The sequence below is a fragment of the Triturus cristatus genome, chromosome 10, assembly GCF_964204655.1.
Source record: "Triturus cristatus chromosome 10, aTriCri1.1, whole genome shotgun sequence".
In the NCBI taxonomy this organism is placed as follows: Eukaryota; Metazoa; Chordata; class Amphibia; order Caudata; family Salamandridae; genus Triturus; species Triturus cristatus.
In genome coordinates, this window is record NC_140593.1 from 872,051,230 (window position 1) to 872,068,052 (window position 16,823).

At 44.6% G+C, this 16,823-nt stretch overlaps 1 protein-coding gene across 1 annotated transcript in view; it reads right to left on the bottom strand.

The window, feature by feature from the left end:
- The window catches only part of LOC146796142 (SCO-spondin-like), a 1,481,201-nt gene that overhangs the window by 1,041,083 nt on the left and 423,295 nt on the right, over positions 1–16,823 (bottom strand). Inside the window, exon 48 of the mRNA XM_085631266.1 lies at positions 16,644–16,701. Coding sequence (XP_085487392.1) covers positions 16,644–16,701 — 58 coding nt within the window. The remainder of the gene's footprint in view (positions 1–16,643; positions 16,702–16,823) is intronic.

Below are 16,823 nucleotides of genomic sequence, written 5' to 3' on the forward strand. Positions count from 1 at the left end.
ACAACTTACATTAGGCAGGAAAGTTATTTCCCCGATGTACCTGTCTAAAAATACAATGCCGCCTGAATTGTCATCCCTTCCGGATGTCCTTTGGGCTACTGGTCCCAATGATGTGGGCCTCTTGGAGATACCGCCATACGTGGTAACTTTAAAGGCTAATGTCAGACTGCCACGCATTCCCCAGTACAAGATCTCTAATGAAGGCCAGAAAGCATTGTTAGACATTGTCAGTGACTTGATTAATAAGGGTGTAATTGAAGAGACAAGAGGCAACGTTTGCAATAGTCCGATTTTACCTGTCTTAAAACGAACGGACCCTTCACAGCCACCTGTTTACAGATTTGTGATTGATCTTAGAGAGGTTAATAAGATTGTTGTGCCACAGTTTCCAGTTGTCCCTGATATAACTGCCTTGTTAACGATGATTCCAGCATCTGCTGCATGGTTTTCAGTGATCGATTTAAAGAATGCTTTCTTTAGCATCCCAATTGCAGAGGAGAGCAGAGACATTTTTGGCTTCAGTCTGGGAGGCCGAAGCTTCCGCTTCAAACGCGCTCCCCAGGGCTACTGTGAAAGTCCATCAATATACAGCCAAGCTTTGAAAGCGCAGCTTGATGCACTTGTTTTACCTAGTGGCGCTATCCTGATTCAGTACGTTGACGATTTACTAATTGCCGCGGATACTGAGAAGATCTGCAAAGAAGCCACATTATCATTGTTACGTCATTTATCTGCTTTCCATCACAAAGTGTCTCTCTCAAAGCTGCAATATTGTCGACAAGAAGTGACCTACTTAGGTCATCTCTTATCGAAGGAGGGAAGGAAACTGACCCCAGAAAGAATTCAAGCCATTGCACAGTTGAGTGTGCCAAGAACACAGAGAGAAGTGCGTGCTTTCTTGGGCATTACCTCATACTGTAGGCACTGGATCCCAAATTTTTCCCTGTTGGCAAAACCTTTGTTAGCATTAACATGCAAAGACACACCGAGTCCTATCCCATGGTCTGAAGAGTGCCAGAAAAATGTTGTGGAATTGCGCAGTGCATTATGTTCAGCTCCTGTGTTGGGTACCCCTGACTACAGCAAGCCTTTTACATTGTATGTTCACGAGAAAGATGGTTGTGCATTATCAGTGTTAACACAGCCTTTTGGTGACAGACCGCGCCCATGCGCATATTTTTCATCAAGATTGGACCCCGTAGCGAGGGCATTGCCAAGCTGTCTGAGAGCGACAGCTGCTGCAGCTATGTCTATCCGACAATCTGCTGGTTTGGTAATGGACAACACATTGATCGTTATGGTTCCACATGCTGTAGACACATTATTAAACAGAACCAAGACACAACACTTGACTAGTGCGCGATTATCAGGCTTTGAGCTCACACTGTTAGCAAACCACATACACATAAAGAGATGCAACACGCTGAATCCAGCTACGTTATTGCCAAATCCAGCAGACCTAGATGAGAATGAGCAACATGACTGTCTGTTCAGAACAGAAGAAGAGACGAAAGGGAGAGTAGATCTAAAGGATACTCCCCTGACTGAGTGTGATGGTACTTTATGGGTGAATGGTTCGTGTTTCAAGCTCCCTAATGGTGACACGACTGCTGCATATGCTATCACGACTTTACACACGGTTGTGGAAACTGCACGAGTGCCATATAATTCGGCCCAAGCAGCAGAATTAATCGCCCTCACAAGAGCATGCGTGTTGTCTGAAGGAATGAGAGTGAATATACACACCGATAGCCAGTACGCCTTTGGCGTGGCTCATAGTTTTGGGCGATTGTGGAAAGAACGTGGGTTCCTGACGTCGCATGGAGCTAAAATTCAGAATGACAAGTTGGTGAATGATCTCCTTGAGTCACTGACCCTACCGTTGCAAGTTGCGATTATGAAATGCAGTGCGCACAGGAAAATCACAGATGATGTTGGACGTGGAAATGCGTTTGCTGATGAGATCGCGAAAGAAACAGCACAGAATGTAAAGACTAGAATGTATGTTGCAGGCCCCGCAAGATGGGTTGATGATGTTGGAATGTGTGAAAACACGATAGAGAGTGTGAAGTCCCTTCAAGCTGAAGCTACAGAGAAAGAATTAAGCAAGTGGAGAGAAAGTGTGGGTAAGTTGGATGAGAATGGTTGTTGGATTGATCTGACAGAACATAGGCGATGGTTGTTGCCTGATGCATATGTGCTTCCAGTAGTTACAATGGCAAATGGAATGGCACATATCAGTACGAAAGGAATTTGTAAGTTGTTGGCTCCAGTATGGCAGAATGCTGGAATTCCCAAGTGTGCAGAGAATGTGGTCAAGAATTGCATGGTATGTTTGAAATATAACCCTGGTAGGGGAACCCCAACTCCAGCTGGTCATTTTGCACCCCCATCATACCCATTTGAAGTTTTGCAGCTGGACTTTATCCACATGGAAAGGTGCAACAACCTGAAATATGTATTGGTGGTTGTCTGCGCTTTTTCAAAATGGGTAGAGGCCTATCCTCTAAAGGATAACACTGCCCTATCCACAGCCAAAGCCCTTGTGAAAGAGTTCTTCCCTAGGTTTGGAATGCCAAGAATGATGTGGTGTGATAACGGAAGTGAGTTTGTGGGTAAAGTGATGAAGAATGTGTGTGAGGGGCTAGGTATTAGGCAGAAGTTCCACGCTGCAAATCACCCCCAATCAGCTGGATTAGTAGAGTGCTACAACGGCGCTCTAAAACTTAAACTGGCCAAAATCCAGGCGAGCACCGGTCTTAAATGGCCTGATGCTCTGCCTTTAGCACTCCTGTCCACCAGAATGACCGTACACTCACGAGTGGGACTTAGTCCTTACGAAGTGGTTTTTGGCTACCCGGCCAACGTATGGGGTGTACCAAGGCCTACGAAATTCAGTGAGATCGAGCATCCAGTACTACTCGATTACTTGTATGATTTGACTGTTAAACTACGTGTTTTACATCAACAGGTGCATGATACTCTTCCCCAAGCTTCTGAAACTCCTGGACACCCTATCGACCCTGGCACATGGGTGCTGATTAGAAATTTCCAGCGCAAAAGCAACAACGAGCCTCGTTGGATCGGCCCCCACCTTGTACTTCTGTCAACGAGATCAGCGGTTCGGGTGAAAGGGAGAAAGAATTGGGTCCATGGCACCCACTGCAAGGTAGTCCCCTTGCCCCTGCCATATGACCAGTGGGTCCAGGAGGGTATCGCCGACTCTGAAACAGACACTGTACCTCGTTTTGTACCATTCAGTGATGCGCGCATAAAGGGCACAGTTTCAGACCAAGAGAGTAACGATATTTTGCAAGAAGCTGTGCCATCATCAAGTCGATTGGACACCACAGAGCCTGAACTTTTGTTCCAGGATCAAACAGCACCTGGCCGTCTCCGCTATAATTTGAGACCAAGGCCTATGGACAAATAAAGATTTCCTCACTATCTTTTCTTTTTGACATTATAAGCTCTCCCATCTGAAGGACTTTCTTGATTTTTGTTTTTCGAACCACCATCCGGGTTCAGCCGCAGGGTCGCGGTGCCAAGACTTTGGGGTACAGGCCGAAGACGTTAGGTCAACGGTTCTGGTTGGTCTAGGGCGTTTCCCTGGACTGACAGGCGTACTCCCTAGCAGAAGAAACTCATCCGCCGCGAGCGGCCCGATTAGAGGATGGAGTTTTTTTAGATGGAGAGACCCGTTGAGGAAATGAACTTTAAAGCAAGGATGTGTAAAATTATAAAGAGTAAATGTTTTGTATTTTTGTGCCTATTTATACTATGTAGTATAATAATGTTCATCGTTGGATTTGTATTTTTCTCCTCTCAAAAGCCCATTTCACCCACTGTACAGCCTATACCTCTTTCTACTGCCTCCTCACACTCTTTTCACCCTCTGCCTGAACATGAACAAACCAGACGATCAGAGTTTGTAAATAACTCGTTTAATCAGCTCTTGCACCAACACCAACTAGTAATGAATACAACCAATTTCTGGGTGTGTGGGTTAATGCCACATACCATCAATAAGGGTATTCCCTATCTAGTGTTGCCGTACAGTTACAATGGATCGTCATGGGCATTCCAGACCATGTTTCTCTATGCTCTAGATATGTACTCCCCGCGACAACCGCGTTCCTTCAGACCTATCACCAATAATAAGGCTTTGATGAAAGGAGTTGCCGATATGAGCAGAGATATCGATGCATACTCGTCCATACCCAAGGAAGAATTGAGACCTTATGTAGGATGGAACGCAACGGGGTATAGTATTAGTCTGGGTGAAAGACAGCGAAAAATCTCATCCCCAATCTGGGTCGTACCCCACATAGGTCGGTTCTGCTTACAGGGTAATGGTCAGAATCCTAGAGCTCAACTGGGGAGAAGTGACTGTACTGAAACGTACACTTTCCCATCACAGTTTTCTCCTGCGTTTTTGGCTGCCAAAGGCACATATTTCATCTGTAATGACCGAGCATATACATGGTTGCCCCCTGATTTCTCGGGCACATGTTATATTGCGAACTTGATACCGCCAACATTTACTGCTGCCTCTGACTATCACAAGACTAGAGTTGTGAGGGGCGTAATTAGTAAGGAGGATACTGCCGGTCAGGAAGCGGGAGACTTCTTCTTGGGTTTCCTGCCGTTTTGGGGACCTATGGTAAATAGTAGGAACCTGAGACAACTGACTCGTGTGGTTGAATCCACTGTCAATGTAACGGCTGGTGCCCTCGGTAATTTGACAGCTGAGCTCCAAGCGGATCGCCTTATGACTTTGCAGAACCGCATGGTTCTAGACGTTATTCTTGCAGACCGCGGTGGGGTATGTAAGGTTATCCAATCCAGTTGTTGCATTTTCATACCAGATAACGCTCCAACAGTCTATCAAGCCATCTCCAGACTCCATAAAATATCTGAGTCCATACACGTGGATAAAGGAGATTGGTCACTGGTGGGGTGGTTCTGGGAACTGATATCTGCCTGGGGTTGGAAAGTTCTGATGGTCATTGGAATGATCTTAGCCATTCTTTTCCTGTTCTGTCTGTGCATACAGTGTGCTCCTGCGATATGTGGCCTCTGTGCTACATTATGTGTAAGGAAACCTGTAACGAGGGACGAGCTAAGTAATAGGATGATGCTACAGCAACATCTCCATGACTTTGTGAACATTGACCTAGACTCGGATTAAGATGAGTATAGTGATTGCCTATGTAAGGGCAAAAGGAGGGTCTGTCGTACTTTAATCTCTGTGACCGCGTAGGGGACAGGGCCCCACCCCTGTCTATCCTGGTATTAGCGAACCGCAAATGGTTAATGCGGTATGTACAAGTGCTTTGTATACCGTTCTAGCTATGAATGCACTGTGTACACGTTATTCTGCATCACTACGCGGGTTCCATTTTGGAAGCGGTGGCCATCTTGTGATTTCCCTCACATAGGCTATAATGAAGCAAATACGGGCCTCACAGCACATTTGCCTTTCCATGACTCTTCTGTGACCTGGGCAGCTTGGCTCTGCTGCCCCAGGTCAAACTGGTCTCACGAGCTCCCCTTCCTCCGGCCACCTGTGATTAGCATCAGGGCTTGACACGCCATAAAGTCCTTTCATCCCACACAAGCCTCTGGCTAATCTCTTTCACACCTGACTGTTCCTACTTTATGACTTGTTTCTATCAACAGGAGCTGCCCGTGTTTTATTGGGGCCTATCGATATCTGATGTGGGATCTGAACCTTGCTGTGTAAATAATTGTGGGCTGGCTTAACTGGAATGTGGGATGGTCATCATGACTCTGCTCTTTCGTTTGAAATGTATACTTGTATATTGCCGTATCATAAACCTAGGAATGTATGCCTGAAGCAGGAAAAAGTGTATTTAAGAAGAAGTCCGTTTCTATGATTTTTAGCAGTCTCCTGAGAACATACACGCTGTTGTACTTCTAGGATACCTGTAATTGGTCTGCAGCCAATAAATGAATCTTTGACTTCACCCAGAAGACTCTGTGTTTCTGTAGGTCTGGAACAGGGAGAACCCAGAAGTCATAGGGTGTGTGCCCCTGCACCGCTGGGTCTAAAATACCCAGTACTTCAGCTTAACACCTAACACCTGTCATGGGACATACACGATGTGGGTCATGTGATGTCTGCTCTCTGACCAAGAACACAAAAGAGGTAGATGTGGGTCTGAAATATCTTTGACAACAGCGAGTACATATGAACTGTAACTCGTCCAATGTGATCTACATGATCAAGTGTCCGTGTAATTTGATTTACGTTGGGATGACTTGTAGAAAGGTGAAGGTGAGGATTATGGAGCATAGGAACAATATCAGATGTTCTAGGACCAACACACGCCTCACATTACATTTTGCTGAGAAAGGGCATACAACACAGGATATATACTGGACTGTGTTGGATAAACCTGCCTTTAGACCATCTACGAGAGACCTTTCACAAGCCCTGTTCATACGGGAGCAGAAGTGGGTATACCGCATGAAGAGTCATGTCTCTGGACTCTATGATGAAATACCGTGGTCAGCACTAGGTAGAAAATGAATTGGAACCCGGAAGTCTCGCTCTATTTATCCCAGTTTTTATTGTTAGAGAGAGCTGAGGAATATTGAGATAAGAGTACTCTATTTGACCTCGGGATAGCTAGAAGCTCCAAGGAAAATCAGAATGATAGCCTATAATTACCCTCTGATTTATAAGGTCTTTTTGGAAGATGCCACCGTTGTTATTTTATTTTGTTTTGACATCTCATGTATAATTACCAACTCGTGAATATTGGTGAACATTGATATATTTTTTAGATTAATACACCCCCCTTTCTTGGGCTATTTTTTGCATGTTTTGGTATGCTTTGGTCTTAATGTGAGATCATACAGCGGTTTGCAGCACTTGGAATCTGAACGAAATGTGTACGGGTTTGTCGTTTCCCGTGATAGTGTACGCATAGCCTCGACGGTGTTGAGAGGTTAGCGGTCGAGTTTCTTACGTGGTGCGTGCTCCGTCACTCGCACGCACCACGTGATGAGATGCGGAAGAGATATGATGAGTGAGACGGAAGCCTGTGGTACCTACACGGCACCAGGAGAGACGGATTTCGTATGCGGCGTATGACGAATTAAGAAGTATCTGGCCATATACTGGGGGGAAGAGTAGTACTATATTACACCTATTTGGAAGATGTTCTCGCTTGGAAGAAAAGGTTGTCGACTGAAACAATAAGTCACTTTTCTTTGGGGGCGATTTAGGCATTCAGCTTCACCCATGGTAATATCCCTCGCAGCCCCCCTCATTTAAACGGGTGGTGTAGATGGTGAGAGTGGTTTGTGTCTTTGGATACTGGCAATATATAATACGTGCAGAGCTTGCTTGATGAAACTTTTTGCAACGATATTAAGGGAGAACATCGGCTCAGTAGGGTGGATATCATTTAGAGTGGGAATCGAACAAAGAAGTGAACATCTTGTGATTTCCTTCCCACAGTGTGTGACTACAGAGGGACGCTCTCTACTCCAGTGCCATTTCGAGCTTTCTACTTCATAAACTCTGGTAAGAAGTGTGGAGTGCTGGACATCGTGCGACCCAGATTGAGTGTACCTGAACTAAAATCTATGATTATGATTGGGGGAATGATGCCTCTATATCTTTTACATTATGTTGGAGTGTGTGGAGTGTGTCTTCTCTCTTTCTCTTCAGCACGTTGCTTCTTTTTGTAAAGTATGTTTTCAGTTTAAATGGATATGAATCACAGATTATGTGATATGTATATACCATTAGGAGTGCCATTGATTGCCCACTGATTTATAATGGTGGATTTTACACCGCGTATGAAAGATTCCGGTCACACCAATTGGGTGGTTTGCGACTGTTTGGGATTGTTTGAGAGCACACATTTAATAATTTTGTCTTTGTATTTGGTGTGAAAACAATTGTTGTTGTTGTTTTGTCTTTTATCTTTCAGTTCCTATTGGAAGAGTAAAGTTACAAAAACACTTCAGACTCACAGATGGAGTATAGCCCACTACAGTGGGCAGTGAGAGGGGTTTTGGAAAAGTAGCATAGGGATCCAACTTTTCCTGATGAATGCCGGAGACTAAGCTTTGAACCGGCAGAAACATGTTGACCGCTATGCAGAATGGAGGGGTGGTGAGTACTTAACTTACTCACACCATCACTATCCAATAGGTATATATTCTCTTATATACCTTTTTAATCCTGACTAGGGAATCCATGAATAAAATTATTATAGAGATATCCCTGAGCCAGTTTTAAACTCACGATTTATCTGCACTTTAGGATCCTGTCTTTTCCGTTTGTCTTTATCACTGTTGTATTGTTTACCCCTCCCTATTGCTCCGCCTCCAGCGTTGGGTTTGCGCAGAGGCGTTAGAAGCAGCCCTATGATGAAGCATGCCACAACTTGTTGTGGGTGAGGGCAGTTTTTACAAAGTGTGTGTGCTCTCTTAAATCCATTACATTTGCAAACATATATAGGCCGCCTTTTTGTTGCTCTACCTCCTAGTGTGTGTTTACGTACTTTGAGGAGGATGAGGTAGGGCTTTTGCCTTCTCCCCCCTTTTCTTTGTTGTGGGTTTCACTCTTAAAATCATAACAGATAAAGGCAGGTGGGCAGTATTGATTCTGCTCGACCTGTTCGCCGCCTTCGATACCATCTTACACAGTATCCTCCAATATCGTCCTGGCATGGATCGAGTCCTTCCTCACCAATCGCAGGCAAACAGTGTCACTCTGAACGTACCTCTCCACTGACCGACCCATCAAAATTGGAGTGCCACAGGGCTCATCACTTAGCCCGCTACTGTTCAATATAAATATGACCCCACTCATCTCCCTGATAACTGCATTTGGGATAGAAGTAACGTCTTACGCAGACGACACACAATTAATCCTATTCCTAGACAAAGATTCTACTGATACAAAACTCAACTTTAAACTTTGTCTAACTGAGGTCATTCACTGGATGAAGAACAACCACCTTAGGTGCAACACCGACAAAACTGAGATCCTAGTAATGGGAAAAAATAATCCCTTCCAGCCGAATGTTTGGTGGCCTGAGGGAACGACACCACCACCTACCACAGTTAAAGTAGCAAGAAACCTAGGAGTGCAGTTCGATACCGACCTTTCCTTTTGACCCCATGCACTAACTGTAGCAGGGACCTGCTTCAGCCTCATCAAGTCATTGAGAAAATTCTTTGACTTCATCCCCCTAATGGCCAGGAAAACAGTAGCATTGCTCTGATTTTGTCGCGCCTAGATTACTGCAATAGCCTTCTAGCAGGAACCAACAAGCAAACGCTGAAAAGGCTACAGGTGGTACAGCACGCGGCAGCACGTATAGTCCTTAAACTACCACGAAGGTCATCAGCATCTGCAGCACTTAAAACTCTCCATTGGCTCTCGCTGCACAAGAGAATCCTGTTTAAGATCCTCCTAATCACCTTCAGAGCTACGCAAAACATTGGCACAATGTACCTCTCTGCCAGATTCACGCCTTATACCACTTCCAGAACTTTGAGATCATCATCAGCAAACCTCCTCAAACCGCCCAACTTCAAGTACAAAACAAAGGGTGGCAAAACAGTAACCGCATTAGGAACAAAAGCTTGGAACAGGTTGCCAACACACCTAAGGATGTTAAAAACACAGTTCAGGAAGGCACTGAAAACATGGATCTTTGTAGCCCCAGACGAACTCTGCCTATCCCTGATATAGAACCCCCATGGCTTCTCCTCGTCTCCGCCTCTGCATAGCGCCAGGATGCTCCTTATGGAGTGACAGTTCGCGCTTTAAAAATTCAATAATCAAGTTAAATAAACAAGGGGAACGGGACCAAGAGGACTGATGGACGAGAATTATGGTGAGAAGGATGAAAAGGTCCAGGAGGCTGTGAAACAAGACCCAGGTTCCAAACGACTAGGGGCTGTAGTACATGGCATTGATGACCAGTCAAACCAGGATCAAGAAGTACTGGGCAAGGAAGTTCTTAGATTAGCATGAACCGAAGGTCAAGGAACATTGGACTAGGAAAGGCTAGTATGATCTATGATAGGAGTTATTAGAGAGCCATGGGACAAGAAGCTAGAGTACGAGGGCCAGGAGGATCAGGACCAGATTGAAGAGAACTAGGAAGATCAGAACCTAAAGGGCAATTGTCAGTGAGTCCAGGACACTAGCATAAGCAGGAACGGGATTAGGAAGAGCAAAGGGGCAATACCAAGGGCACTCAGAAGACAAGAGCAAGAGGACAAGGTAAACTAAAAGGATAATGACCAGAAGGACCCAAAACAGGACTAAGAGGGGCATGAATCTAAAGATCCAGGGGACCAGGACTTAGATTACCATGTGGGGTAGAGTATCAATTACAAGTAGCAGGACCAGGGTGAGGAAGATCTGAGTAAAAAAGGCCAACCAGCATCTAGAAGACAAGTGGGAAAGGATAGTGTTGGGCAGTAGGACCAACACCAAAATGACCAGGCTCAGGAGGACCCAAAAAAGGAGAACCTGGATCAAGAGGACCTGGATCAGTTGCTGCAGTACCAACAGGACCAACTGGACCCGGGTAAATTTAGGACAACAAGGACCTCCCAAATCACGAGCAGGACAAAGACCTGGGGGAACCAGGAAGGGCTATGATGGGCAAAAGCCAAAGTTTATGATAACAAGCACAGTAGGACAAGAAGGACAAGGACCAAGGAGACCAAGTCCAAGATAGCAGGTGGGTCAGGTTCAGCAGAACTAGGTCCAGTAGAATCTAAACTATAAGGAACAGGACCAAGAGTATCAGGGACAATGGGCACAGAATCTCAAGAAGGATGAGAACTAGGAAAAACAAGACGCATCTAACCTTGATCAGGAGTGCCAGGTAGCTCAGGCCAGGGACACAGGCAGCCAGAGTCAGAAGGAAGATTTCTTAGAGGACCAAGGAAAAAAATGACTAAGGAGACTAGGAAGATCAGGGCAACGAGGATCAGAACCTTCAGAACCAGGGCCAGGAGGACCAGGTTGAGGAGGAAAAGGAGGATCATAACCGGGGACATCAGAATTAGGATGATCACAGCCTGGAGGTCTAGGCCACAGGGCTATGAACAGGATGGCTAGGGAGATGAGCAACAGAATGGTCAGGCCAAGGACAACCTGATAAAGGAGGACCATGATGACTTTATTTAGCAGCACAAGGGCAAGCAGCAGGAAGACCACGGCCAAGAGGATCAGTACCATATCTGGGAAGACAGGATCCAGGTCAATAGGATCGGGTGCCAGAATAAGCAAGGAAGAAAAAGGTGTCCATTTCAAGAATACCAGGAGGACCAGAGCAAAGAGGATTAGAAAGAATCAGCACGGAAAGGCCTAAGAACAGGCCTAGGAGTATCAGGGGAACCATGGTCATAGGACTAGGGCCCAGAGTGCCAAGCGGAGCATAATGTCCAGGAGGACCAGGACCTAAATGATGAGGCTCAGAAGGAACCAAACAAACAGAACCAGAAAAGAGAGGGCCCAGACTAGTGAGCGCAGTGTGAGAAGGACCACGAGGACAAACCACAGAGCCAGGAGGATGAGGATGATCCTAAGTAGGAAGACAAGAGCTAAGAGGGAAGGGCCTAAGAGGGTCAGGACACAAGAGGCTTGGCAGACCGAGGGACAGAACCAGGAACTGATGTACTGGGAATCAGAAGAACAGGATGAGATGGATCAGAAGGACCAGGTTAAATGGATGAGGGTCCAGACAATCAGAAAAAAAGAGCTAAAAGCCGGGGGGAGCTGAAAGGACCATGATGGCCAGAGGGAACAGAACCAAGAGGATTAGGGCTACACAGACCTAGCAAGGAGGACCAGAAACAAAAGGATAGAGTATAATGGGCACAAAACGGAAGAGAACACGGAGTGTGAGGACCTCAAATAGGAAGACGATTGCTAGACAATCCAGACTGAGAGTGCTGAAGACTAAGAGAACAGGGTCTGAAGAATAAAGAGGAGATAAGGACAAAAGCTAAGAGGACCAGGGCAATGAGGACTATTGGGACCACAATCAAGGAGAAAAATGAAGCTCAACTCACAGAGGCCCAGAGTATCAAAGTCTGGCATACCAGGACAACCAGGAGCAGGATTAATCAGAAAAGGAGGACCAGGAGAAGGAAGGCTAGGATGACGGGAGCCCTGATGACCAAGCTGGGTGGCTAAAAACAGCTAAGAAAAAGATGACTTGAACAAGGAGGGTTAAGATAAAGTGGAGATGTTAGTCCAAAATGACAACAGGCAGAATGATCAGGGTCAAGAGCAGCCTGATATATTGGAGGGGGACCCAGAGAGCTAATCAGGTCAGGAGTAGGTGAAACAAGGTCAATAGAAGCAGGAATCAGGTGGGGGAGAGATAAAGTGGACTAGAAGTTTCAGCATAAACTGGACCAGGAACAGGGCTAGGAGGATCGGAAAGATCAGAACCGAGATACCACGACCTGACACTCCAAGTGCAGGAGAAGGACTAGGAACTGGGGCAGTCTGACAAGGCTGGCAAGGACCAGGGGAACCAGGATAACTAGAGTCATGAGGACTAATAGGACCCGATTTGGTCCAAAACAGTAGATCCAAAACAACCTAGAAAAGGATGACTTGGAAGAGGAATGGGAGGACGACCAACTCCTAAAGGCACAGGAGGACCAAGAAGTGAAGGAAGAAGACCAGGAGCAGGCAGACACAAATGTTAGTCTAGGCCACATGTAGTAGGATATCCCTTTTGAAAATGGTTCTTATTCATGCTTCCTTTGTGGCCAACCCTGAGAAACCCCCACCTCTTCAGCCAACGTATTGAACTAGTGAGTATTTGTTAAAAATTCAGAGCGTGCAAAGTGAATAAAAAGCAAGGACAGCTACACTCTAACCTCTGAGTGTAGAAGACATGGTCTGATGCTGGCCCATTATTCTGAGGGTGGATCGTAGGGTATAGGGACTAAAACTTGGCAGAGTAGTTTAAATATGGATGGGTGAAAAAGAGTGGAGTCTGTGAATGGGTGGCAGAAAGGGTTTGAGAAACTCAGATCGCTGAAGTCAGGAAAAATGGTTATTAACTAACAAAGGGATCAAAGGGATGTGGCAGTCAGCAAATGGAATCTCAAGATCATAAGAAGGGTCTGATAAGCAGAAGAGGATGTGCTGGAGGCTCCAGATAGCTTGTGTCAGATGGCCCAAAGAGGGATTCTGTGTGACCCCCAGATCTTTGCACTGACATCCCATATGAGTGTATGTAAGGTAGGTATGTAGCAAGGGGCAGATTTACTGAGAAATCCCACAATGAAGGGCAGAAAGACAACTTGCTGCACTACGTTGCATGAGAGGGAAAGAGCAGAAATGCTCCATATCTCCTAACACCAAACCAGTCATCCTTGAACCATAGTACAAGGGTGCCTGCATTATGAGTAGGATAGTTTTTGTGCAGGAAGAGGCACCTTCCTGCACAAAAACAATCCTTTGAGGCTTTTCCTCTTTTTTGTGTGCTGCAGAGGAATTAACAAGGAGCAATACAGATATTTCTTTGGCTATGCCTCACTTGGTAAGGCGTACCATATTGATGCAATCCCAGGTTTACACACCTTAGTAAATCTGGGATTGCGTCACAATCCATGGGTGGACGCAGGAGAACACCTTCTCAAAACATCATCACAGTTTTCGCTGCCTTGAGTTACTCTGGATTTGGATTTGCCAGCCAAGCAAAGCCACACAATGCGGCTTTGCATGGCTTAGTAACTCCCATTTAAGGATTTGTGTTGGCTTGCCTCGCCCTTCGTAAATGTGCCAATAAGTGCATAGTAGTAAGACTCACTGAGCGATGAAAGTCTTAGTGCATGGAACAGCGGGATATATTTTCCATGATGTGATGGAGAGTAAATACCGTTTACCTACACAGAGGGTCGGTATTGACTGCATCCCTGTGGATGGAGGGTGGAAGCCCAGAACTGAAATGAGGGAGAATGGAGAGAATGATACCCATGGAAATTCTGTGGGGTTCTTTTTAGCAAAAGGACTGCTGATAAGTTCTTCCTGCGGTATGGCCTAGGTTGATGGTAGGAGTAAGAGGTTGATGATAGGTGACTCTTGTTAAAGGTGTGAAAGTTTCTAAGCAGTGCTGCCCTTTTCTCTGTGCCTGATGACTACTCAGAAAGGCTGATGACAGCCAGGTGCTGATATCTCATGCTTCATTGTGTCCTTGTTTTGATTACTTCCACTTGGAGCCAGCACGATTGTTACTGCTGCGAGAGTCTTCCCCTAGCACGAAGGCTGTGCTTGGGCAACAGCCAGGAAATGATATTTGAAACAGAAACACCCCAAATCTGTTCTAAAACCTCAATAGTTAATCCACACCCCCAGTCTGGAAAATGAGTCTAAAAGTATAACTGTGAAATTATCAATCAGGTCACAAAAATGGAGCTAACAAAATGTCTGTTTATTCAGTATCTTACTTCTTACAATATTTGAAATAAAGTCAATAAATAAAAATCCCTAAAAGTTTCTTTTCTTCTGTGTCTTTGATACCTATATGTCTTTCTCTGGTTTACTGGAAAAATACATTGATAGTTCAAAGATATTCAGTTCAATTAATTATAGTCCCTTTCCTTTGGTTGCGGCTGCGTGACAGAATACTTCCTCTGATGGAACGACAAAGTAAGGGCCGTCGAAGGAAGGACTTTATATCATCTACTCAATTTAGAGTTAACATGGCTGTAAGGGACAGCAAAAAGCATAATGACCCCGTCACCCTGGGAGAAAACAACCAGCATGTCAGACCATTAGTTATTTTTTGTTTTTCAAAAACAAACTCCTGCTTTGGGAGTTTGTTTTTGAAAAATCTTTTTTTTAATGTTTGCTAGCTGACCATCATATTTGACAGTACTATCCTCCAAATGTTTTGTGCACAGACAGGAACCCCTATGACCACTGTTCCTCTCAATGTAGAGTGTTGTCCTCAGGGCCAGAGGGGGCAAGGGGAAGTCCCCCAGGATGTTAAAGGTATTGTCCTCCACTACCCTGATTGAGTTTACTCCTTCCTTGAAACTCTAAATCAGGCCCACAGTTTTTCCTATTTCTGGCATGAGATTGGAATGAAGCCTCTCAATTATACTATGTTGTTCCCATCATAAGGGTCTGTATGCAATTGTTTCTATTATGATAAAACCACACTAAATATTAAATGGCTCTATGTTACTGTGATACAACTTTTAGATTTTTGGTTTCTACTTTTTGAAATCATTGTTTTCAGGTGTTTTAGTCTGATTTGTTTACTGGAACTGAACCAAAATGAATAATTCCAGAATGCACTGGTTTGCTGTAGGAAAAGATGTGTTCTTTTAACATTGATTCTTTTGGTAATCCGATATATGGCTCTGGTACATTCCCATGGCTTTGTAAGAGCGAGTATATAGCTTTAAAAGAGTAAAAACCTTTAACTGGTCTTGCAAAGGTTCTGATCATCTTTGTCATTAGTTACATCTGCAAGTAACTTAGGTAGGAGCATTTGTGGATCATGAGACAGCTCCATAAAGGGTCTCCCAGGTCGCTATATCTTGGCCCATGGTGTAATGGAGTGGCATTCTGTGCCATGTCTGTCAAAATAACTTAAAAACATTCAAACATTTCAGACCTATAACTTACTGCCTGCTTATAAGCCAGTATTAGCACTAAGGACCTCATATCACAAAATCAAAAGGTTTGTGAAGATAAAAGTACTTATCATTATGTACAAAACCCTTTTTGTGAGTTGGACATTTCTTTAAACTAGTAGAAGGACTTTTGCGATCATTTCTGAATTCCAAATAGGAAGGTTCATGAAAGGGGTTTCCTCCCTTCCCTTTCCAATTCAGAAAGGAATTTATTGATAGTTTATGACTGTGGTTGCTGTTGCAGACCACTGATTAGCTAACATCCCCTGAGTTGGGGTGGCAACTAATTTGCAAAGAGGAAAGGGACCACTGAGTCAATAGGTAAGCTTTTATGCTATTCGTACAGCTGCCATCCAACCAGTGCAGAATCTTTACTGTTAAGCCAACAGTTGGGTAAATAGTGATGTTTTTCTGCTATTTGCATGGCTGCCAGTCAAACAGAGCAAACTCTCTACTATTCATTATGCAGCCAGGTAAATATTTAGGTTTTCCTGCTATTTGTATGGCCACCAGCAGTACAGTGCAGAATCTCTACTGTTCAACCAGTGGCAGTTTAAATAGCAAACTTTTTCTGCTACTTGCACAGCCGCTAGTCGAACAATACAGAATCTCTACACTTAGCCAGCGGTGGGGTAAATAGTGAAGTGTTTCTGCCATTTGTATGACTGTCGGCCAAACAGTGCAGAATCTATGTTATTTAGCAGCTGGGTAAATAGTGGAGTTTCTCTGCTATTTTCTAGGCTGTCAGCCAAATAGTGAATAATTTCTACTATTTAGCCAGTGGCCAAGTAAATAGCGTAAAAAAATCACAGGGTAAATAGCCACTTCCTTATGTGAAACATGAAAGAATAGGAGTTTTAGTGCAAATCACAGGAAAACATGCTAGTTTACTTAGCTGCACATTCGTATCTATATCACAAAAGTGTCACATGAAATAAAATATTGAACTGGTAAAATAATACCCGGTGGAGAAGGAGAAACACCCTCTGGAAAATGTGGTTCACCAGGCCTTTGTGGTGCCTGAAAGAAAAAAGAAAAATAACTGAAACACCCTAGTTTCACTTGACAATCTTACAAAACTTAACCTTCGGATATCTCTGAACCTTAGTCTGTGCATGGACGTATGATGGCTGTAACTAGGT